The sequence below is a fragment of the Symphalangus syndactylus genome, chromosome 3 (assembly GCF_028878055.3).
Source record: "Symphalangus syndactylus isolate Jambi chromosome 3, NHGRI_mSymSyn1-v2.1_pri, whole genome shotgun sequence".
NCBI classification, from domain to species: Eukaryota; Metazoa; Chordata; class Mammalia; order Primates; family Hylobatidae; genus Symphalangus; species Symphalangus syndactylus.
The window spans coordinates 28757515-28781928 of NC_072425.2; the positions used below are offsets into that span (position 1 = coordinate 28757515).

The 24414-nt window shown below is 41.2% G+C and overlaps 1 protein-coding gene across 1 annotated transcript in view; it reads right to left on the reverse strand.

The window, feature by feature from the left end:
- The window catches only part of PAPPA (pappalysin 1), a 249129-nt gene that overhangs the window by 153231 nt on the left and 71484 nt on the right, over positions 1-24414 (reverse strand). Inside the window, exons 6-7 of the mRNA XM_055271320.2 lie at positions 22105-22226; positions 13727-14225 (exon numbers count right to left, since the gene is read on the reverse strand). Coding sequence (XP_055127295.1) covers positions 13727-14225; positions 22105-22226 — 621 coding nt within the window. The remainder of the gene's footprint in view (positions 1-13726; positions 14226-22104; positions 22227-24414) is intronic.

The window sequence follows — 24414 nt, forward strand, 5'->3', positions numbered from 1 at the left end:
TTACCCTCAGCCACCACCCTGAGCAAGCAGTCTCACCTTCCTTCCCTGGCTAAATTTTCTTGCCTTGGCTTAGTTGCTACCTCTTTCAGGAGATTCTCACTGACCTGTGAAGCTGAGTGAGGAGCTCTTAGCCCATGTGCTTCCCTTTACATAACAGCTTTTGCACTGTTAGATATCACTTGTTTATGTGTTTACTTTCACATTAAGTAGACTAAGCTCCTGAAAGGCTAGTATGTCCGTTACTGACTGCTTTATCTTCACTGCCCACCATAGGACCTGTTACACAGACAGTGCTAAATAATTGCCTGTTGAATAAATGAAACACAGAATTACACCTTCTGGCCCAATGCCTTTGCTTTAAGGATAAGAAAGCTGAGGCCCCAAGAGGAGCAGTGACTATGCTGTAAGATTCTCATTTGTCCTTTCAATCCTCTAGTAACTAATCCACCTTAGACGTTAAAAGAAAGACCTTCAATATACCAGATATGATGTGTATTATCATGATTTTCTGACCACTTATTGATGTACCACAGGGTTTACTGATCCATTTATTCATGCATGCATGCATTCATTTATCTACATTTATTGACCATCTACATGATGTCTGGCCTTGCACAAGAAGCTAAGGATAGAGAATAACATGGCAGATACTGCACAGCCTCCACCTCTAGTATCTCAGTGTCAAGTTAAAATGCCATTCAGGAAAAATGCACCAAAACATTTTGAAATTGTCTCAAAGGAAGAGCTTTGTAAGTCCTAAGTGAGAGGCTGGGTCTAGGTGGAGTCCTGAGAGTCCCACTGTGCCTGGAGGCTTTCTTTAGATCTAGATGGCCAGCCCCTAAACTCAAAGTTCAGACTTACTAACAATGTGACATGTAACCTGCTGCCTCCGTCTTTACTTAATTAGATGCACTGAGTGCAGGTGAGAGCTAAAGGATAATCTGAAGAGAATGTCAGAGCTATGACCTACCCCTTTATTTTACAGACAGGGGTCTTGGGCCCACAGTTGGGGACCCACCTGATCAAGGACACAACAAAATTTCAGGATACCAGTACTAGAATCCAGGTCTCCTGATCCAGGGCCAGCACATGGTGTGTCTTCTCTCTTATTTTTTCTTTAGCTCAGTTACAAAGGTTAAAGTACAGTTTATCTTTTCCTTCTTCTAACCCAACACTGAAGCATAGTAACTCCTGGTAGAGTTTACGGGAAACTGCTTGATGTGTGTGTGTCTGTGTGTGTCAGAGTGTTTGCCTTTTACACATACTCTGTATCATGGCCCTGGCCAAGAACAAGTGTAGTGAAAAATCAAACAATAGAAAGAATCATGAACATTTAAATCTTTACAGTTCACTAGATTGCATCACGTTCTTGCAAGTCTATTATCTTATCAGTTTTTCCCACCACTCCTTGTTAGACTATATGGACAGTCACCCACTTTGTCCAAGGGAAGGAACTTAAGCTTAAACAATGCAAGAAAGCTGTTCCACAGCAAGGCTGGTGCTGTTGTGGGAGTCAGATCTCCTGATTCCAAATTCAGCATCTCTAAAGTGATGTCTGAGGTTGTGTTTTAACAGACACAACATAAACCCACCAAGACCTGCCCTCATGATTCTCAGCGTCTCCAAGCACAGACTGAATAGATTTTGTCCACTCCTCTTGCCAATGCCCAGTGTGAGATAAATTCCTCCATTCTTCTCACATCTGTAATTGCTCTGACAGCTGTTATTTTCCTTCTCTTTCCTCTTCATTTATTTGTTTTCTTAAAAATCAGGAATTGGAGCAGCACAACCAAGTCTAGTCCATCCTACCTACCCCCAGGGTGAACAGAAAATAACAAAGTAGTAGGTGACACCAGGACACGCATTGCAACCTGATTTCACTAACTCATCATTTTCCAAAGGAGCTTCCTCAGTAATGCTAGTCCTATGATATGTGATAAGAAAACAGGGTACCTTTTTCAAACAATGTCAGAATAGACTACATAAAGCATTCCAGCAACCTCTGGGAGACTCACAGTGAAAAGTAGCATGTTCTGTGAAGTTCTGCAGAAAAAGACCTCTTGAATAGAGTTGAAACTAGCATTCCTTGCATACACACAGACCTCTTTTTCCCTCTCAGAATTGATATTAATATGTCATGAAACTATTAATCCATAGACATCTATAGAAATATTTGGACATATAACAATTGCTCTATTTGTTTTTCTGCTGACAGATATAGACACATTTCCTCTAGCAATGTGGTGCAGCTGGATGATTAAGACCTATCATCCCCTTCCCCAAGGTAACAACATTTATTTTCTCTCTCTCTCTTTTTGTATTCTTGGAGACCAGGTCTCACTCTGTTGCCCAAGCTGGAGTGCAGTGGTACGATCATGGCTCACCACTGCAGCCTTGACCTCCCAGGCTCAAGTGATCCTCCTCCCTCACCCTCCTGAGTCACTGGAACCACAGGTACACACCACTACACCTGGCTAAATTATTATTATTATTTTGTCAAGATGGGGTCTTTCTATGCTGTCCGGGTTGGTCTTGAACTCCTTGGCTCAAGCAGTCCTCCCACCTCAGCCTCCCAAATTGTTGGGATTACAGGCATGAGCCACCGCATTTGGCCTTCATTTTCTTTTCTATCTATAACCTTGCTTTTTAAAAAACTTGACTTCAATGTCTAGGCTCTGATCATTTCTGAGGAGAATCATCTCAATTCTAACCAACAGTCTTCCATGCCAGGAAGTTTCTTTCCACTCAAGTTTATTCATGCATGTTTATAAGAGGCACAAGGTCGAAGTGGCTAAGAATCTCACCTCTAACTCTTCCAGAGGGAAGTTTCTTAACGTCCTTAAACATTAGTTTTCTCAGCTGTAAAGTGGAACTAATAATAAAAGCTCAAAGAATTTTTTAAAAGGATTAAATAAGAAAAACTTTTTAAAGCACTTAGCACAATGCCTGGTACATAGCCAATAAATGATGGATATAATTATTACACTTGTATTACACTTGTATAATAACACAAATAGTCCTAGCTTAGAGTCATCAAATCCATTATTTTACCAGCTGGGTGTATGTGGGCCTGTTACATAGTTTATCTGAGAATCTTTTATAGAAGGGGGTAAAAATCTGTTGAGGACATTAAGATATCTGTTTGAGATTATATATTAATGAGAAGTGTGTCAGGTCCATTGTAAAGACCTATTACATTTTTCCTATCATTATATGGAGAACAGGCCTAATGCATTTTGGATAATTCATTCAAATATACATTTAAAACACCTTCTCAAAGCCTTTTAAAATCATTCTAAACCAGGAAGGGTTATGTTAACTACACACAATTTTTCATATAGAGTATTGCTTTCTTTCTATTTGGATGGCATCAGGATTGAGCAGATTATCTTTAATGATTCATTGAAAGATAAGTGGGATAGAAAATATGGTAGATGAGATAGTAATTTTATGGTTATGGAACAAGATTCTGTTACTTTGCGGAGAGGTTTCTTACCATGTTGTAAGTAGACATGGGTTGTGTGGTAGTTCCGGTTCAGCCATGAGCAATTTCAGTCCTACATGTTTAACAGCCTTCTTAGCATTTCTTATCTTACGCCTCATGGGCGTCTCAAACACAATATGTCTAAGACTGAACTCTTGATCTATCCCATGCCCAACAAAAAAATAAATTAAAATATATTCCTCTATCTCAGGAAATAACGTTTCCCTCATTCCAGATACTCAAACCCGAAATTGGAGAGTCATTAAACAGCTACTTCTTATTAAACTGCTTGAATCCAATCTATCACCAAGTCCTGTTGGTTCTACCTTTAAAACATACCTCCAATTCATTCACTTTTCTATGCAAATAATCATCATCTTTGGTTTGGACTTCAGCAGTCAACCCTAAATGGATTCACTCACCCTTCCTCAATCCTTTCTTCACAGAGTACCAGGGCAGTATTATAAAATCTCAGACCTGATTGCTTTAGTCCCTCTATTTCATAATGAATAAATCTAAACTCAACATGAGCCACAAACTCTTCATAATCTGGCCCCTTCTTTTTTTATTTGTATAAATTAATGGGGTACAAATATAATTTTATTACATGCATAGATGGCAGAGTGAAGTCAGGGTTTTGGGGGTATCTATGGTCTGAATAATGTACATTGTGCCCCTTAAGCAATTTCCCATCATCCACCCCCTTCCATTCCCCCACCGTTCTGAGTGTCCATATTGTCTGTCACTCCACACTCTATGTCTATGTGTACACATTATTTAGCTCCCACTTCTAAGTGAGAATATGAGGTATTTGTCTCTCTATGTCTGAGATGTTTTACTTAAGATAATAGCCTCCAGTGCCACCCATGCTGCTTCAAATGACAAGATTCCATTCCTTTTAATGGCTGAGTAATATTCCATTGTGTACATGTACCTCGTTTTCTTTATCCCATCATCCATTGATGGATGCTTAGGTTGATTCCATATCTTTGCAATTGTGAACAGTGCTGTGATAAACATATGGGTGCAGGTATCCTTCTGATATAATGATTTATCTTCCTTTGGGTAGATACGCAGGAGTGGGATTGCTGCATCAAATAGTAGTTCTATTTGTAGTTCTTTGAAAAATCTCCATGCTCTTTTCCATAGAAGTTGTACTAATTTACATTTTCACCAGAAATGTATAAGAGTTCCCTTTTCTCCACATCCTTGCCAACATGTTATTTTTTGTCTTTTTATGATAGTCTGGCCCCTTCTTATCTCTTTACTCATCTTCTACAGACTCTCTCTTAATTTAAGGGGGATGTATACTCTATTATAACCTCTTATAATAATACTCTTCAGTTGGTAATTATAATCTTATGTGTGCTATTATTCAGCTCTCCTACCAGATTATAAGATTCAGAGTTACACTCCCAGTACAAAGATTGACATGCAGTAGGCACTCCTATTAAATGCACGAGTGAATAAATGTAGAAACAAACAAATGAATAAATTTATCAATGGAGCTATCTGTTCAATTCTTAACTTCTATGGGTCTCAGTTTGCCCATCTGTAGAAGAGAACCTATAATGGTTCACTTACTACAAAGTTTAGTAGTGCATTAGAGTACTCTATAAAAGTTTATACAAGCAATTTTGGTGGTATTAGCACCAAACAGGAGCCCTTCACCCTTTCAAAATTGAGAAGGCACTTGGAGATAGCACTTCTATGGCTGTTGCTGACCCTGGAGATCAGTTGATTTTGTTAAGCCCTTTTGCTTATCCTAATATTCCCAGAACCCATATTTCATTCTGAGAAATACTTGGCCAAGATTGATGAGAGGGAGTCATAGGTGGATAATGCCTGGTTTCCAGAACCAGAGGGAGATTGTGCTGACTATGTGCTCCCCTGGCCTGAGCTAAGAGCAGTGGTATTCATTCTGGGCTTGGAAAAACAACTCTCTCTACTGATGCTGCTCATCTCTTCTGGTGGGTGGGACATCAGAATGTAGGCAAAACCATGCTGAGCAGGCGTGGGAGAAGGCCCTGCTCAGGAAGGGGTCCAGCCTGAATCATGCATTTCAGCAACAGGTTACTGGAAATCATGCTGGTTTGGCCATATCCACAGTTCCTAAGCCTCCTCCTCCTCCTCGTCTGCTGAAATGTTCAAAAAAACAATAAAAAATTTTGCTTTCTCCTCTTTTTGGTGTTTATTCTATTGCTTTTGGAAATAAGAAGATCTAATTTTAGTATTCATTTTCTCCATCCATCAAGATACCATCTTGTCCTTTGTCAGTCATTATGACAATGACTGTGCTCTGTATCTCGCCAGGCACACCCTTTGGGGTCAGGCAAAGGGATATAAAACTTGGCTTTAGCCATCTATTAACTGGGGGACCTTAAATCAATGACCTTATCTCTTATAGTCTGAGCTTCTCCATCTAAGAAGTCAGGCATGCTAATACCTAAACATCATTGGTAGACTTATAAAAAAGTACTGAGCATATATGAGGTTTTCACTACATGGTAGTTATTGTTGGCAGTAATGTTAGTGCTACCAGTAGTAAATGCTACAAGTAATACTAGCAATGTGAAGATGGTTAACACAGTAACTAAATTTAAGCCCTGCTGAGAGCAGAAACTGGGCTGGTTTTTGTTACCTATTGTATCTTCAGAATGTGTCATGGTTCTCAGCACAGGGATTGTACTAAATCAGCATTTGATAAATATATCAATACATAAAAGAAGAATCAGAGTAACTTCTGCATAAATGCTATTTCCCTCTTAACTTCCTGTTTCACCCTGGATTCTGATAACATTAATGGATATGCAATAGGGCTGACATTGAAATCCCAATTTAACGAATGAGAAATTGAGGTGTGAAGGAGATTAAAGATGAGGCCCATCTTAAGGATATGAATAGACAGGTCATAGAACAGGAAATGCAATTATCCAGTAAATGTACTTGAGTAGATGCTTACTTAAGAGCACATAACAGAAATGTCAATGAGAAGTCATATTTTTCCCATCAAAGTGGGCAAAAAAGTGCAAAGAAAAAACACTTTCATTATGCCAAATAATAAAAAGTCGTGATACAAAATAGCAGGTCTTGGCACACACTGCTTGTGGGGTGGAAGCTAGTTCACCTGCCCAGAATGTCATAGTTGTGTCCATTAAAATGAAAAAGGCCCATAGCTTATCACCAGCAACTTCTCAGTATTGACCCTAGCGAAATGCTTGCATGCATGTGCCTGCAAGGTTGTTTGTACGAGAATGCTCACTGCAACATCTGCTTGCAGCAGAAAAATGTGTGAAGTGACCTAAATGCCCAGGGGGTACGGCTAAATTACCTGTAGCACATTCATACTATGGGATACTGTACAGCAGCTAAAAAGATTGAAGTATATCTAAGAATTGAAGTAGATAGATATCCCAAATTAATACAATTTCCATCTCAAAGCTGTACATTTGATCTGTGGTTGAGCATGCCCTTCTGACATGCAGTATGCTTGTTCCTTCCTCCCTTCATTTATTCATTCATTCATTTATCAATCTTGGCTGAACATCCGCTTAGTTTTGACCATTTGAACTGTGGTGAACCTCTTCAATGATCAGCCGTTATGCATCCTTCAAGTATCAGTTTACATGTCATTTCTTCCAAGAAGCCCTCCTTACCTATCAAGCTGGGTTAGACACCCTTCCCATGTTTTCTCACAGCCCCCCTGCCCCCCGTGCTCCTCACACCATAACACTTTTCATGCTGCAGTATATTTTTCATTTAGAACCGTGTGCTCATAAGGCCAGAGATCATGTCTGTATTAATCAGGGCTGTATTCCTAGCACAGAACAGACATTTAATAAATATTTGTTAAATGGGACAAGTATTACTTAACATGGATTAAATTAGATTTTCACTAGTTGATGGATGAATGAATAAATTAATACATACAAGAACAAAGGATGGATGACAGGGTGAGAAACGGAAAGAGCTATAAAAAGAAATGAGGCTTAGGAAAAAAAAAGAAAGAAAGAAAGTGGTGACTCAGCTCAAGAGCCATAGAAACAGCATGTAAGAGCTACCTGTGCCTTCACCTGACCCTGATTTGGGCTAAACTTTCCAAATCCTCTGAGGCTTAATATGGCATCATATATCAATGTTATAACTAAGATCTGAAAGCAAGAGACACATCTTCTGAGAGCCCACTTTGTGCTACTGCTGACTTATTCTTCACATGCTCAACAAGTATCTATGGAGCCCCTATTGTGTCATTTAAGTGTCATAAATTTTGTACTTAAGAATATGAACCAGGTGAAGGAAAAACCACAAGCACTGTTAAATATAATACAACACAAACTGTGATCAAGGACGAAGGATCATGTTATACGAAATTCATATTCCAAACAGGCTGGGATCCCAGGGATGGCAGCTCAGCTAGCTTTCATTGTAAGTTACTGGGGGACACTTCTGGTCTCTGTTCAAATGTCATCTCATCAGAGAGTACTTTCCTGACCACCTATCTAAAAATCACTAAATCTTTTCCGACTGGGATATTATATAATAACATGCTTCTTTTTTCTCTCCCAACTACATTGTAATAATCAATGAAAGCAAAAACTTTTTCTTGCTATATTCATTATCACATCCCTAGAGGTTAGAAAGTAGTTAAGCTCATGTTGGGAGTCAACAAATATTTGCTGAGCAAGTGAATTGATGAATGAACTGAAGTTTCTAACTGATGGGTATTCAAAGCATTTGGAGTTCAGAGGCAAAAATTTGGATCTGATTTGTAAAATCTGGACTCACAAGAATGTCCACCTGGATCATATAAACATCTCCTTTCCTTATGTCTATTCATTTCCCCAAAGAATTATACTGAGAATGCCAAGGAGGTGAGATAAAATAGATATAGATTGTGTTGGAAGCTTTACAGGTCTGAATGTGAGAGAAGAATAGATGACTAAATTAGGATACACAAATAAGCCAGTCGAGAGAGATGACTTTTAAGAATATTTCTAGCTCTAAATTGAGGATCCTAAGAAGACAGAGGCATAAACAAACATACTTGTTCAACCAGAGAAGGAATGATCAAGAGCACTAGCTTTGGAGTTGACAGATCTACTTACAGACCACAGCTTTGCCCCTTGATAGCTGTAAACTATAATCCACATTCCTTCTCTGAGTTTCCAGTCCCTATCTATAATCTGGGGATAGGACCACCTACATTGTGGGGTTGTTGGGATGATTAAATCAAATGAGATTATCTATGTAAAGTCCCTAGTTAGTGCTTGACCCATAGTACAAGCTTAGTACATTTTGGCTTCTCCATTTCTCTTCAAATGCTAAACTCCCTCTCATTCTTCATTCCAGAACCATTTAAAGAACATTTTCTCAGTGCTTACCTTGTGTCTATAATTGTTCTAGGTGCTTGCAATGCACCAGGAGAAAAACAGGAAAAAAATCTAGCCCTCGGGGAGTTGATATTCTAGTTCTAAGTTTAGATTTCAATTCATCCAAGTTTGGGTTAGAAACCTCTGACTCTGTGTTTCTGTTTCTTCCATCAGAATATTATTTTACTGCAATGACACTGCTTGCCTGTCCCTCTCTTTTCCCATAGACTGTGAGCACCTTGAGCTTTCAGCACCACTGGATCACCATTTCTTAAAATAGTGCATAGTGCCTAATAGATACCCAGTGAGTATTTGTTGCATGAAGTGATGGATGAATGAGACAGACCAATAAGTAGATGGATAACGAGAGTGAGCTGCTGTTCACTGTTCCTGGTTTGCTTTATACTTTGCTTTCTTAGTTTTGTCCAGAGTATTTACTTCTTGGAGAAATCTGAAGATTCCATATAGGCCAAGGAGCACAGTGCTCAGTGTAGAAGCACTTGACAGCCAAGTAGAGAAAAAGATACTTCCCTGCTATTTCTTCCCAGCCAGAAGCATGAAGAACTGCCTGTGTAATTTGTGTTACTGGACACCAAGACATCGAGGGTGGGCCACAGGGACTGACTGTGGACTAGTGGCCTCTGACTTGTAAGCCTGTCTTCCACTTGCTATATTTAGAGCTTTGACCAGAATGGATGCATTTCTCGGCTCTAAAATTCTGCCTTTACATTATTGTAGTAGGAAGTAGTATGGGTAGTGGTTAGGAAGGTGGAATTTGGAATTAGACTTAGGTGTGAGGCCTGTCTATGTCATTACTAGCTGTATGAGGTTAGTTTAACTACTCTCTGAATGTAAGCTTTTTCACCTACCTCAGAAGTGTTTGTAAGGCGCTTAAAGCAGGGGAAATACTTACTAAATGGTTGTCATTATTATTGTGGTCCACATTTCAGTAGAGCATACAGAGCCAGTGAGGTTTCCTCTGGGTACTGATTCTTACAGACAATCCCTATTGAATTCCTTTTACTACAAAAAAGTATGTGAATCACCTGTTACCCCAGACACCTTCTCTGTGTCTACCCATAGAGAAAGGCTTAATGTGTTGGCCTCTCATTGTACAGATATGGAAACTGAGGTCCAAATAGGTGATGCAGTGTGTCTTTGTGTCATATGATGAGTTTGTAGCAGAGTTGGCACTGGTCCTCTTTCTTCTGATAGTGTCATTTCTCATTGGATAGAGGGGTTTCCACTTAAGGGAGATTGAGATGTTCCACATTTCTTTCTGGTCCTGGCCAAAAGTAATCAGTCTACTAGAAGTTTCCATGGGGTAAGCACAGAAGGCTCTCTCTTCATCACTGTCATACCTTGGGAAACTATCTCCAGTGTAGATAACAGAAAGAATAAATATTTTTGTTGAGAGAAAAAAAATGAAGACAAAGGTCAAAGGGAATCATGTAATGGGTTGAGTCAGGAAAGAAAAAGAAAGCATTTTTTCCCTCTCCTCTTTTTCTCCAAAACAGTCTTTATGTAGAACTTGTATAAGAGCCAATTTATTTGATATGGAAAAAATGTGAAAGCAGCAAAATACACATACACACACATACACACACAAAGAGGTATTTGTGGTGGGGTTCAGAACTCAAATTACCAAGAGATAAAGGAGTTGAAATGGTAGGTTGATTTGGAAGGATGTGTTTCTCTTTTTTCAGTCTCAGAGAACATTCAGGTCAGGAAGCCCAGCCCATCCCAGCCCAGATCTCCAATAAACTCCTTGAAACACAAAAGATTAGAAGAGGAAGGCCGATGAAAGCCTCAGTCTAGCCCTTGTGCCTGTCACATAGTAGGGACTAAAGAAATATTTGGAGAGCGAATGAAAGAACAAATTGTGCGTAAGAGTGTCGACCTCAGTACTGATGATTTGGCACAGTACGTGGCACTTCTACAAAGTGGGTAGGAGCTCAGCACTTAAGTTTGAGTGCCTTCAGGAAAGGGACTGGTCTGAGTCATCCTAATACTGTTTCCAGTACAGAATCTGGCATATAGAATGTTCTCAGTATATATTTGTGAATTGAGCAAGTAGTTGCATGAGAGAAAGAGAATTTGGAGATTCCTGGGCCTCGGAGATAATTTAGAGCAGTGGCTATTAAACTTTAACTAGCATCCAAATTACCTGAAGAGGCCCTGCACTCAGAGTTTCTGATTCACTAGGCTGGACTGGGGCCTGAGAGCCTGGCCTTTCTCAGTTCCCAGGTGATACTGATGCCATTGGTCTGGGGCCACACTTTGAGAACTTGTTTAAGTGCACTAGTTTTTAAACTTGTTTAAACTTGTTGCAAATTATAATCACCTTATGAGATTTTAAAAGTTCTAATGGTCAGGCCTTATTCTTAACCATTAAATAAATATCTGGGGGGAGAGTGGAGATGGGATACAAGTGAGGCCCAGGCAATTTTTAAATGTCCCAGTTTTTAAATGTGCAATCCAAATTGAGAAGGACTGGCCAGGCACGGTGGCTCATGCCTGTAGTCCCAGCACTTTGGGAGGCTGAGGCAGGCAGATCACGAGGTCAGGAGTTTTCAGACCAGCCTGGCCAACCTGGTGAAACCCTGCCTCTACTAAAAACACAAAAATTAGCCCAGCGTGGTGGTGCGTGCCTGTAATCCCAGCTACTTGGGAGGCTGAGGCAGGAGAATTGCTTATACCTGGGGGGTGGAGGTTGCAGTGAGCCAAGATCGCACCACTGCACTCCAACCTGGGTGAGAGTGCAAGACTCTGTCTTGGAAAGAAAAAAAAAAAGAGAGAGAGAGAGAAAAGAATTAATCTAGTGCAACCTCCTGCATGCAAAGTTGAGGCATCGGAAGACTAGAAAGGACAAGTGACTCACCTAAGAGGGTAGAGCCAGTTAGTGATTTAGCTGAGATTTTGCTGATTATAGAACTAAGCTAAATCACAAAGGGTTCTTTCATTTATTCAGATTAATCTTCACCATTTCACACTTCAACCCATGGCAGCTCTCATAGGCTCATAACTCGAGGCAAAAAAATGAAAGCGGAGTTTAAACTGAGATTTTAAAACATCTATTATTTCTTCCCTCCATTGTTTTATAAAGAAAGTTTAAGTGGAAGTATATTTATAGAACTCTACCACTCTAGACAAGTGAGGAGATGGAAGAGACAGGGTTATGGAATATTTTTAAGGCAAGACTATCCTTTAAATTTTAAGTACATTCTCAAACACAAACCAAGTGCTCTTTCTGAGTCCTTAAACAGCTGTTCCTCATCTCTGATTCAAAGAATTAGCAAGAGTTTGCCTGTGATGTGCACATTAATTGCTAGTATGTAAAAGGAAGTGCTGGTAAAGTGTTTGAAAGTGGTTCTGCCCTTTAAAAAGATTAAAAGTTTCCTCTAGAACTTGGTTTCCATTAATGATTGGCTCAGTGAATATTTTCAAGTAGATAGAGTGGAGATTATCTTATATCATTTTAGAACCAAATAAAGAGCCACAAAAGGCCTATAGAAACCATTGACACCCAAATTAGATGGCAAAGACTCTATCCTTTTTGTAGATTAAAACAGAAGTTGGAATCACATCTTTAATTGAGCACCAGTTGAGTGCACTGGCTTAGGAGTCAGAACGAAATTCCAATCCTTACCTTCACCACTTCCTAACTGTGTGATCTTGGACAAGTGACTTCACATCTCTAAGCCCCAGTTTTCTTCTTTGTAAAATAAGAATAATAGGGCTATGGTTGTGGAGAGGATGGAATGAGTAAAAGATGCAAAGACCTTAGCCCATTTTCTAGTACACAGGAAAAGCACTAATGGCTTCATTATAAGATGGTCTTCCTCCGAAGACAGAAATTCTGAGGATGTTTGGGGAAGAAGTAATAGAGAGGTGGCTTGAGAAGTGAGTGATTTTTTTTTTTTTTTTGAGATAGAGTTCACTCTTGTGGCCCAGGCTGGAGTGCAATGGCGTGATCTCAGTTCACTGCAACCTCCACCTCCTGGATTCAAGCGATTCTCCTGCCTCAGCCTCCCGAGTAGCTGGGATTACAGGCGTACATCACCACACTCAGCTAATTTTTTTGTATTATTAGTAGAGACGGGGTTTCACCGTGTTAGCCAGGCTGGTCTTAAACTCCTGACCTCGGGTGACCCGCCTGCCTCGGCCTCCCAAAGTGCTGAGATTACAGGCGTGCGCCACCTCCCTGGCCAAGAAGTGAGTATGAAAGACAAGTACTACTTCACATAAGAGCAGTGAGCATCCAAAAAGAGTTACAGAAACCTAAAGCTGCAAAGGCCCTAAGGATCAAATGGGTTTGAACCACTGTTCTGCCTCAGGAAATAAGACAAAAACAAGCGCTGTTAAAATTGGATATTCACTTTCCAGCACAATTTTTGTGCAAATACCTAGGATTTTGCCCAACCCCCAGCCAATCTACTATAACTTCACCCCCAATTCACCCAGGGAAAAAGCAATCAAAATGCATAAATTGTCTTCAATTTAATATAAAAAGAAAATCCTTAGCAAATTTCGGTTCTTCTACTTTCATTAGTAATAAATGATTTTCTCACTGCTACTCTCATCCACTCTCCTTCATTTACTATTGGAATGACTAAGATTAAGAAAGGCTTATGAGGCTTAAGGTCACACATCAGATTTGTCACTAAATCCAGGTCTAATTGTTCCTTTCCTATTGCTCTTCCCATGATATCAACTCTGCCATGTTAAGACAAATCTACACCCAATGATGGGTTACAATCCATAGAATGAGTCTTGGCTGTGATGAACCACCTGTCCAGGCCTCTCTGACCCAACTCACGTTCCTCCACAACCCACCCACTTAATAAACTCCCTATTCAGAGAGTGCACTTACATGTCTATGAATTTCCTATTGAGATGTAGGATGGAGGCCGCATCCACCTGGAGAGGAGGGTCCCGGACCACCTTATACTTCAGGGGCTTACACTGTAGACAAAGTGGGGTGTCTGCAGTGGAGGTCAACATGGCAGCATCGATCTCCAGGTGCTCGTCCAGCGTGTAGATTTGGATGCCATACACCTCCTCGCCCACATCCCGGAGTCTGATGGTCAGTGGGACATCACAGAAGACATTCTGAGGACCCAGGGAGATGTTCTTCCCACTGACAGTCAACAGTTTGATGTCATTGACAGCTCCACGAGAGTCCCAGTCAGTGGAGACAAAGGTCACCCAAATGGTCAGAGACTCAGGGACCAAGGGGTAGAGGAATTCCAGCTCGAGGTAGCAGCCTTGAGGCTCAGGGCAGGCTGGAGGAACCGTATGTGGGTTGACAGCTGAATTTGGGCTCCAGGTGCGGACACTGGACTTACAGGGCTGTTCAACATCAGGATGACCTACGCAGAAGAGATGAGGGAATGAGTTCTTGAGGAAAGAGCTTCATTCTGATCCTTAGAGTTTCCTGTGGACCCCAGGAGAAATTGGCCTGACTAGAACTTAGACAGAGGGGAAAAGGAGAGGAAGGTTCTTGGTGCCTTGGTGAATCTGCTATACACACAGCATCCATCTCATCCCCACCCCTGCAATACAGATTTCAGAGTAATCACCAGACATTCAGTCAAACTGCTTTCATCTCACTACCGAGTCAATGTTCAAACTTTCCTTCCTCATCTTCCACTTAGGAGGCTGTGCCGCCTAAGATGAAAAGAAGTAAAGGGTACATATTGGCTAAACATCCACTGTGTCCCCTGAACTTCTTTAATTCTTGCAAGGACTTATTTAGGAGGTGAGAAAACTAAGGCTCCCAAATATAGAGTGAATCGATCAGGTTCATACAACTTGAAGTGTAAAAGTCAGCATTGGAACTGAGTTTTGTTTCATTTTGGAATCTGTATTCTTTGTTCTTCTCCCTATTGGATGCAGGGGACAGTAGAATAAATTAGAATCCTTGTGGTATTACTGCCATTGGTAAAACCTACTTGGACTGACAGAAATCCTAACCCCATCCCAGACCAGCAAAGAATAGGTGAGCATAAATAGCATCCACCCTGCAGACTGAGGACCTGGGAGGAAACTGTCCAGAACCATGAACAACAGAGCTGAAAGCTGAAAGGCAGCCTTGGAGCCCTCTTATCTCTGCTCCTCCCCTTCTCTACATGCGGTCATTCCATACCACTGAGCTTCTCCACACTCTGTCTCACTCAGGAAGGGGAGGGTTGGGTGAGGAGCAGGGAGAAGGAAGGAGGGATTCTTCTCCTCTTTCCCTAGGGAGATGATGCCTCATCCCCACTGATCTCAGCCTGCAGCGACTTCTGAATTTTTCTCTGCTGAGATCACATCTAGACTCCCAGAGAGCTCTTCCTTCCACTACTGAGAAAAAGAACCAGGACTCAATGTAGTGATTGGCTCTAATTTGTTTAAGGGAGCCTCATGAGAGAGACAGACCAGATGGTAAGACGAAGGACCTCAAGTTGTCCAACTAGACACCTTAAAAAAAAAATTAAGAGACAGAGTCCTGCTCTATTGCCCAGGCTGCAGTGGAATGGTCTGATTATAGCTCATTGCAGGCTCAAATCCCCTTGCCTCAGCCTCCTGAGTAGCTGAATATAGGCATGCGTCCCCATGCCCACCTAGCCACATTCTTTTTTTCTTCAGCATCAGTGGTTGGTTGGGACGGTAGTGGTGACCCTAGACCTTTCTGAAGCAAATAAGAAAAAAAAAAATCTTTGCTTAAAAATGCTTTGTGGTAATGTTACAGAGTAACAGGAATCACTATAATGTCAATACTAGAAAGTTATTTGGAGTGAAAAAACTATGCCAGTGAAGGCTGTAAATACCTCTAACCTCTTTGACTCTGCTTAGCCAAGGAAAGAGAGAAGCCACCAAGTGGAGATGGAGAAGAGAAGAGGAAAAGAGAAGGAGGGGTGAGAAAATACACAGAGGTTTCTTAGATATAATGCATCAGAGCAAGAAAAGATGGATTTAACTACAAGATTTCCTCTATCTCTCCTTGGCTAATTTCATTCATTATTTGCAGCAACTGCTGGCTCAAAGCAACCTGTAGTTTAGGGGAAAAACACAAGTAGGACTCCCCACCTAGCTGAAGCCTTTCTTCTTGTCTGCTTTCCAACACACTGAGTTCCTGACTCTCTTAACTTTGTGGGATGTTGACACACATGTATCACTTACTCATTCAGTCAACTTCATTGAAGGCAGCACTTTACGGTATATGAAACACATCTCCTAGTTATTAGTTAACTCATCTGACTGTCATCAAAATCCTGTAAGATCGTTGTCATTTTGTCTCTATTAAAGAGCACTGCTTCACTCAATGCCACGTAGCCTTTGCTTAATACAGTGTGCCTAGTCCATAGAATATTCACATAGCGGATGCTAAATAAATATTTGTTAAAGGAAGGACCTTCTATCCTGTTAACATCGAGTTAAAAGTTACAGCATGGAACATTAAGGCATGCTTCCTGATGGTGGGTGCCAGGTGAACATTCCACCATGGGCTTTCTCCTGCAACTAGCAAGGGATGAAGTAATCTTCCTCCCTTCCTTGGAGAAAATGACTGTCAGTGGTGGGAAGCCACAGGAGAGCAAAGATGACAAATCTGCCTGGCTCATCCTTCCTCCCTAGTTTCTTGTTAATCAACAGAGGGACCAAATGCTTCCAAAGGACAGGAAGGTGAGTCTGGTCATTATGCTCAAGCAAGTAAACAGGAGTAGAAATCTTAGCAAAGCTTGTGGTTGTCTGGTTATTAAAGACAAACCCTTAGATGTAAAAAAGAGTCCCTAGAGGCACTGAGTGTAACCATAACCAAAGCAGCAACCTCATTAATAATGCCAGCCTTCATGAGTTGACCATCCTCAATGTGCAGGCACTGTGCCAAGCACATTACACGCCTCAGGTCTTTTTACGCTGGCACTAAGTCTGTGACGCAGGTCTTATGAAATTCATTTTACAGAAGAGGAAACTGAGACTCAGATGGTTCAGAAATTCCCTGGCAGGGAGTAGAGTATGATATTGTTGGTCCAGGCAGTGTGCCAGGCTTTGAAGGAATGAAATTTGTGTTAAAATATCAGTTATAGGGTTTCTCATTGTGTTACCTACTGTAATGTTACCTACCTCGGGGTTGCTGTAAACCTCAAATAGGATGAGATCATTAATAGATTCCCATAAATATATTAGCTCTGTCCTGGAAAGTAGGGAGGTATTAACAAGGAAAATATTGGTAAGAGGAGGTATTCCAAGCATGAGAACAGTTGGGAGACAGTGTAAGTTAAGGTTACTATGATTTTGAGTGCAATTGTAGAGCAACAAATGCTGAGGCTGGTAAGCTAAGTAGAACCAAGATTGTGAAGTGGCTTGTATACCACATTAAGGAGGAAACTGAGCTTTACACTGAAATAGATGAAGAGCTACTGAGAAATTTTAAGCAAATGAGTGATATCAGAGTCGCCTTTTAGAAAAACCACTGTTGGCCAGGTGAGGTGGCTCACGCCTGTAATCGCAGCACTTTGGGAGGCCGAGGCAGGCAGATCATTTGAGGTCAGGAGTTCGAGACCAGCCTGACCAACATGGTGAAACCCTATCTCTATTAAAAATACAAAATTACCTGGGTGTGGTGGCACATGCCTGTAACCCCAGCTGCCGAGGAGGCTGAGGCAGGAGAATTGCTTGAACCCGTGAGGCTGAGGTTGCAGTGAGCCAAGATTACGCCACTGCACTCCAGCCTGGGGAACAGGAGTGAAACTCCATAAAAAAAAAAAAAAAAGAAAGAAAGAAAAGAAAAGAGCCGGGCGCGGTGGCTCAAGCCTGTAATCCCAGCACTTTGGGAGGCCGAGGCGGGCGGATCACGAGGTCAGGAGATCGAGACCATCCTGGCTAACACGGTGAAACCCCGTCTCTACTAAAAATACAAAAAATTAGCCGGGTGTGTTGGCGGGCGCCTGTAGTCCCAGCTACTCAGGAGGCTGAGGCAGGAGAATGGCGTGAACCCGGGAGGCAGAGCTTGCAGTGAGCCGAGATTGCGCCACTGCACTCTAGCCTGGGGGACAGAGCAAGACTCCGTCTCAAAAAGAAAAAAAAAAAAAAGAAAAGAAAAACCACTGTTTAGAGACACGGACACTAACCATCTATCCATCCGTCCATCCATCCATCCATCTATCCACCCATTCATTCCATGCATTCAAAGAGTAACTATTCAGTGCCAGGTGTGTGTCCAGAGGTAGGCTAGGCTCCAAGAGAATAAGTTTGCCAGCATGATCTCTGTTCTCAGGGAGCTTTTAGTCTTGTGAGACTAGTTAGGAGAGTATCGGACTAATGCAGACAATATATGAACTGCAATATATAAATATATGAAAGCATGCAAGGAGATGGCAAGTCAGAATTCCTAAAGAGGAAAAGTGAACACAGCTGGAAGATTGATTGGACATGTAGTTGCAAGGTAAGGAGAGGAGCTGAAGAAAAGAAACAAAGAGAGAAGGGAAGGAAGAAGATAAGGAAGGGGGAGAAGGAAGGGTGGAAGGGGAGAAAAGAATAAACAAAGAAGAAAAGAGAACTAAGCGTAAAAGCCCTGTTACTTCATTATTAATAGATATCCTTTTGTATATATGGTGATTAAATGAAAAATTACATGTTTATATAAACTGTCCACTAGAAATAAGGTCATACATGTGTATAGACGTATATATTTATACATAATCATGCTGATCTACATTTACATTTGTGAAGCGCTATACAGGCACCCATTATGTATCTATGTATATATACACTGCAGCTGTTGACACAAATATAGTTATAAAAACTTGGTGCCAAGCTTTTTTCCAGGTGAATAGTTAAGCACACCTGAAATATTCTGGGCAGAACAATAGAGAAAACACACAAATGAGAAAAAATAAAAACAGTTAGTGCCATGTGCTAATCTCTCATGGAAAACCCAACACTTGTGATCTATTTTATACTTGCATAAGTGATCTTAACTGGGATTTGAGTCAGTCAGATCAAGAAATATATATTTATCTAATTTATAGGCTACAGATAAAACATGGCATCAAATATCTCAAAAATATTCATGTATGAAATACAGTTTTGCTCAAGAAGGAGGAGTGCAACCACTGTCTATGAACAAAGGCAAGCCGTTCTATGACTGTATTTACCTTCTTTGAAATGAAACTAATGAAATGCAGTAGATTTCCAATAAAGATTTGTTAAATGAAGAATCTTCTGCTAGTTAATATGGGATTATATGAAAAGAAGTTACAGCTCCATGGAATACTAGAGCTGGAAAGGATATTGTAGTTCAACTTTTCATTCTGTGGATACAATGCCATTTTCAGAGAAGCTATGTGACTCATTCAAGGGCACAGAGTACATCAATAGTAGGGCTGAGACCATGGTCCAATCCTCCTCCTTTCCCTCTCCTGCACTCCCCATGTTTTTTCCCCAACCCTACAGATATGCCTGGCATTGCTCATGAATTTGGGAGTTTTAAGTTAGTTTGGGAAGTCCAAAACCTTAAACATGCAAAGATAAATAGGATGAGAATGAGTTGAGAAATAAATTGCAGAGTTTGGCTCATGGAAAAGTTTATTTCTTCAAGGATATTAAAAGGGTCTGAGCCAAAAGGATCACAGAGACTGTAATAGGATGCTCTAAAAAAAGAACTGTGTCTTTTCCTGGCCCACATGTACTAAATTTACATAGGAGGAAAACCCAGGGTTGCTGGGTTTCCTTGGAGCTCCGAATTGGTTCAGGGAACCAGAGACCTCAGTGCCTCCAGTTGAACTCCATTCTGCATATCGTGCTTTAAGAAGGTCAGGAACAAACTAGGAGCAAACTTCACCAACTAATAGTTGCATTGGATGTAGGTGTGGGGAGATGTCTGGAAATAATTTTATTCAAACAAGTGGTAGAACAAAGCAAGATAATTTTAGCCAGAGACATCTCAGGAGAGAATCTTGCTAATTCTACCTTCCAAGTACCTCTCAACCCCATAAACTTCTCTCCATTCTCACAGCCACCGACCTCACCAGCCCACCATCATTCCTCAGCTGGATTTTGGCAACAGTCACCTTGCTGCTTCCCTTCCTCTAGCAACCAAATACTCTTGATCTCTTCTTCACACAGCAGTCTGAGCAATCTTTATGACATGCAGGTCTTACCATATATCATGCCCTCATAAGGCACATGGTTTTCTCACTGCCCTTGGTGTGAATCCAAACCCGTCCTCACCTGGCCATTATCCATCTCATCTGTCTTACCTCTGCCACCTCTACCTTGTTTTACATGTTCTGAACCTACTTAAACTCTTATAGCCTTACTGAACTTTTGCTTATGCAGGTTATATCTATTAGTAGCTTCCGTATTATAAACTAAAGCTAAGAAATTTAAAAATTCAAGAATACATAAGAGTGTGTTCCATTAGCTATCAGAGGACAAATGACATCACATGTCACGTGTCTATCAGATAGCTCCACTGGACTCTCTGGAGAGAATGAGAGTGGAAAAAGCAAATGATGTCTTATGTAATTTTATGAAAATACTTTTGACTTTGAGGATACCCTATAAATGTCTCCAGGAACCCCATAAGCCTCTGAACTAGATTTAGAAAACAGCCACTCTGTGAACATATGAAACTTTTTCACATTCTCAGATGCACCTTGTTCACAGTGTTGTGATATTTCATGGGAAGACTGAGTCTCCAGTTCTGCATGAGGTCCCCTTCTTACAGGCCCCCAGCACCACTTGGTACATCTACTACCATAAGCCTGTTCACACTGAATGGCAATTGGCCATTTACTTATCTGACTTCCCTAGCAGACACTCAGCACTGCCTTGCCCATGTGCTCAAGACAGTGCCCAGCATATAGTGCCTGTGTTGGTCACTAGTGAGACAGGCTCACTAGATACAAGCATGCAAAATGTTGTCACATTCTCTGTGACAACCCAAAGTGGGTTTAGTTTGGGTGGAAAAATTACAATTGTAGATTTCAAGAACTTTCTAAAAAACTGGAGCTTGAACAGGCACCAGGGAACCTCAGTGAGGATGCACATAGAGGGGATTCCTGCACTTGTGGGGAGCCCGGGCCGGATGACCCCAGGCATCCCTCTCAGGTCTGACAGCCTGTGATTCTGTGAGGCTGAACTGAGGGCTTTTCCCAGACATCCCTCTTGCTTTACATTCCAGATGGATTTGTTTAGACTTCCCAAGTTTGACTCTCATTTTTATTTTAAGCTACTTTAAAAAATAAAGTGCAGTGCCGTCGTTTTTCAACTTCACTTTCCTCTCTGATCCTTCCCCCTTGCTTTATTCTATCTCTGGCTTTTTCTTTTCAACCTTCTTTCTAAAAATATAGAGGATAGCGGAGGAGTCCTTACTGGTGTTCAGTGAGAAGACTGATTCCGCTCCCTCTGATGCACTGGTGTAATAGTGTCCTCACCCAGTGACTGCTGGCATGAGCTAACCTGCAGAGGAGCAAGAAGGACTGGGTGGGGGCAGGGTCTATGTGTACATCCCTGAGTACCAGGGAGGGGGAGATGAAAGACTAAGAGGAAAGTATGGAGCCTCTGCCAGCCTGGTTCTGAGGCCAAGTGAAAAAGTGTGACAACAAGCATTTGGCAAAAGGTATTCTTCTCTTAATTTCAATTATGATGTAAGAAAGCACAGAGATCATTGGTTCCTTGGTAAGCCTGAGAGACACCCCTGAGCAGGGAAGAGTCGGATAGTGGGTGGAACCCATAATAGTGGGAATCATAAGGCACTTCCTTTATGTGTCTTACAGGTAAATAGATCCCAAAAAGAGGGTATATAGAAGAAATTAAAAGGAATAGTTGCAACGCACGTGAAAGTGCTCTGTGTAGTCTAAGAAATAACAGAAGAATCAAAGACCACTGATGCCTTGAAGCCCCAAAATATATGTATTAACTCTAAAGTGACTTTGTTTGTAACTACAAGCAGTTGGGGTCTGAAGGATGTATAAATACCCCCAAGACACTGTGTTTGTGTCAGGTGCGTGGCCTTGGGCACTTCTTTAATATCTTAGTGTCTTTGTTTCCTCATTTGTAATATGAGAATAACATGTTAGGATAGTGCAGGTGCTCAAAAAGTATTTGTCAAATGGATGAGTGCTTGACTACTAACCTTGCAGGATGATGTTAATCAAATGATACAGGAGAAAGACCCATAAAAATCATAAAACCCCGTATACATTGAAAGAGCTGTTCTTTGCACACTCCACCTGTCGATGAGCTTCCAGAAGCCTGGCTTACCTTCTGCTTCACGAGGGCTCCAGTGTCCTGATGGGCCGCAGGGCATTGGGGATGAGGCATTGGAAGCATACTGCACCAGGATTCTCCCTTCCAGGCAAAGATCACATGCTGATCCCAATTCTCTAGGAGGCCAAGGAAAGAGGGAAAATGCACCGACTTAGGAACAGTTGAATGAGCAACTGATGGGACTAGGCCAGAGTCAATGGGGCAGAGGACACAGCAAATCTGTGTTTCCCCCTTTCCTGCCTACATATGCCAAGGCTTCTGGAAATAACCGTAAGTGAAATGCCTCCCCATTGCCCAGCAAGAACCTCGTTTGAGCCTAAGTGGCTTCTGTTCTGATGATGTATACATTTCTCTGATTTTTAGCAGCACAAAGTCAACAGGCTGAAGACTCACCACCTGCAATAATTTTAATTTTATCAGGCATGTGAAGCTCCACTGAGGATTTGCAATGTAGTTATGAGAAAATCTTTTGCTTCATTTTGTTCTCAAAGTTTACTCCTTTTACAATATTTATCAGGTACCTACTATGTGCCAGACACTATCTTGTATTTTAGGCATTAAATATGAAGACGGCATGGTTCTTTCATCTGAAAATAAGAGGGCTGGATTAAAAGATGCCTAAAGAACCGTCCAGCCTTGACATTCTGTGGATGGATGAGTCACTCCTCGATTTTACAGTCAAAAGCAGTTTCTCTACCATGCCATCTAATTCATTTTAGCGGCTTTCCAAGGGGCTAGCCAATCCCTCAATGGGACCAGTCCCAGAAGTGGAATATTATGATGGCTTCCCCTACCAACTAGTGTCTTGTGTATCTGGATTCAATCTTCCTTTGGCTATAGAGTCTCTGGGATCCTACTCATTTTCCAGATTTGGCATCTGTTTATGAGGCAGTTGTGGAGAAGGGAGAGGAATGAGTCCTCTTCTCCTGTCTTATTGTGAACCGAAAACTGCAAATCTGAGTGACCTCTGCAGAGGGACTGGAAACAAAATCTTGGGAAGATGTCGAGAAATGTCCCAGCACAACCCATTATTTCTCAAAGAGCAATGGTCCTGATGATAACTCTTTCATCATTCCTGGAAGAACTTCTGTGCTTTGGCTACCTGAAAGGATGCAATGGAGAAGCCAGGTCTGAAGCCTTATGGCTTTCCCCTCGCAGGGACATTCACTATGCCTCTGGGCTCACACAGTCAGGAACTGTGTGCTTGTGACCATCACAGTGTGCTGTTTCTCCCCGTTCCTCCTCCACACAGCCGACAGGAGATCATCCCCAAACCTTAAGATAAATAAGTCATGCCCCTGCTTACCTCTTTCAGTGATTTTATCCCCTAATGCCCTATAATGTGGTATTCAATGCTCTTTCATACTATCCTCTGCTTCACTCTAGCTTTGTTTCTCTCCACGATAAGCTCTGTCTACCTATCATGTTGTGTCATGTTACCCACATCCCCTCTGCAGACTTTTTTCACTTGGCTGATGTTTCTCCTCCAAGTTCACCTTGGACATCATTTCCTCTGTGAAGACATTTTTTTGACATGCAGGAGAGTTTCTCCCAATAGATTTTGAGGTCCTTGAGGACAAAGTCAATATCTATCTTTTTATTTCACACGGCACAGCACACAACTTATTTTATAATGTTGGTCAGTATAAGCAGTTGAATGGATGGATGGCTGGATGGATGGATACCAGTCACTTACGCATGTGCTAATACTCATGGTTAACCTAGTGCAGACCTTCAAATTGTAGGTTTTGCATTCTCAGCCTTATCATCATAAATATGAAACCATATGTAGGTGGAAATTTTGCAAGCACACTAATATTAATATTCAGCGATCAGAGAATCATTAAATAGCCCATGGTTAATATGCTTAATGGAATGGCAAGCAGTTATTGCAGAAATATTTATAAAGATTATGCAACTTCATGGAAAGTGTGTAAGCTATAATATTACATGAAAAAGTCATATCCAAAGCTAAATCTATAGCAATATCTCAATGTTCAAATAACCTTATGAAACAAAATATTATCAGCAGCAATTTCTGGGCAATGGAATATAGGATGATTGATCCCACCCCCTATTATTACTCTTTCTGGTTTTCTAAATTTTCTACATATTTTAAATACATGAGTTACTCTTGGAGTAGCAATAATAACAATTATACAAATATACTCAAATGCAGAAAAGTAGGAGTGGAGAGAGAGACTTCCTTAGCACTGCTAATGAAGGCAGAGTTCCCTTAGGATGACCACAATCCCCGCATAGAGGCTCTGAGTCACATGACTGGCTTTAGACTGACACTGGGGT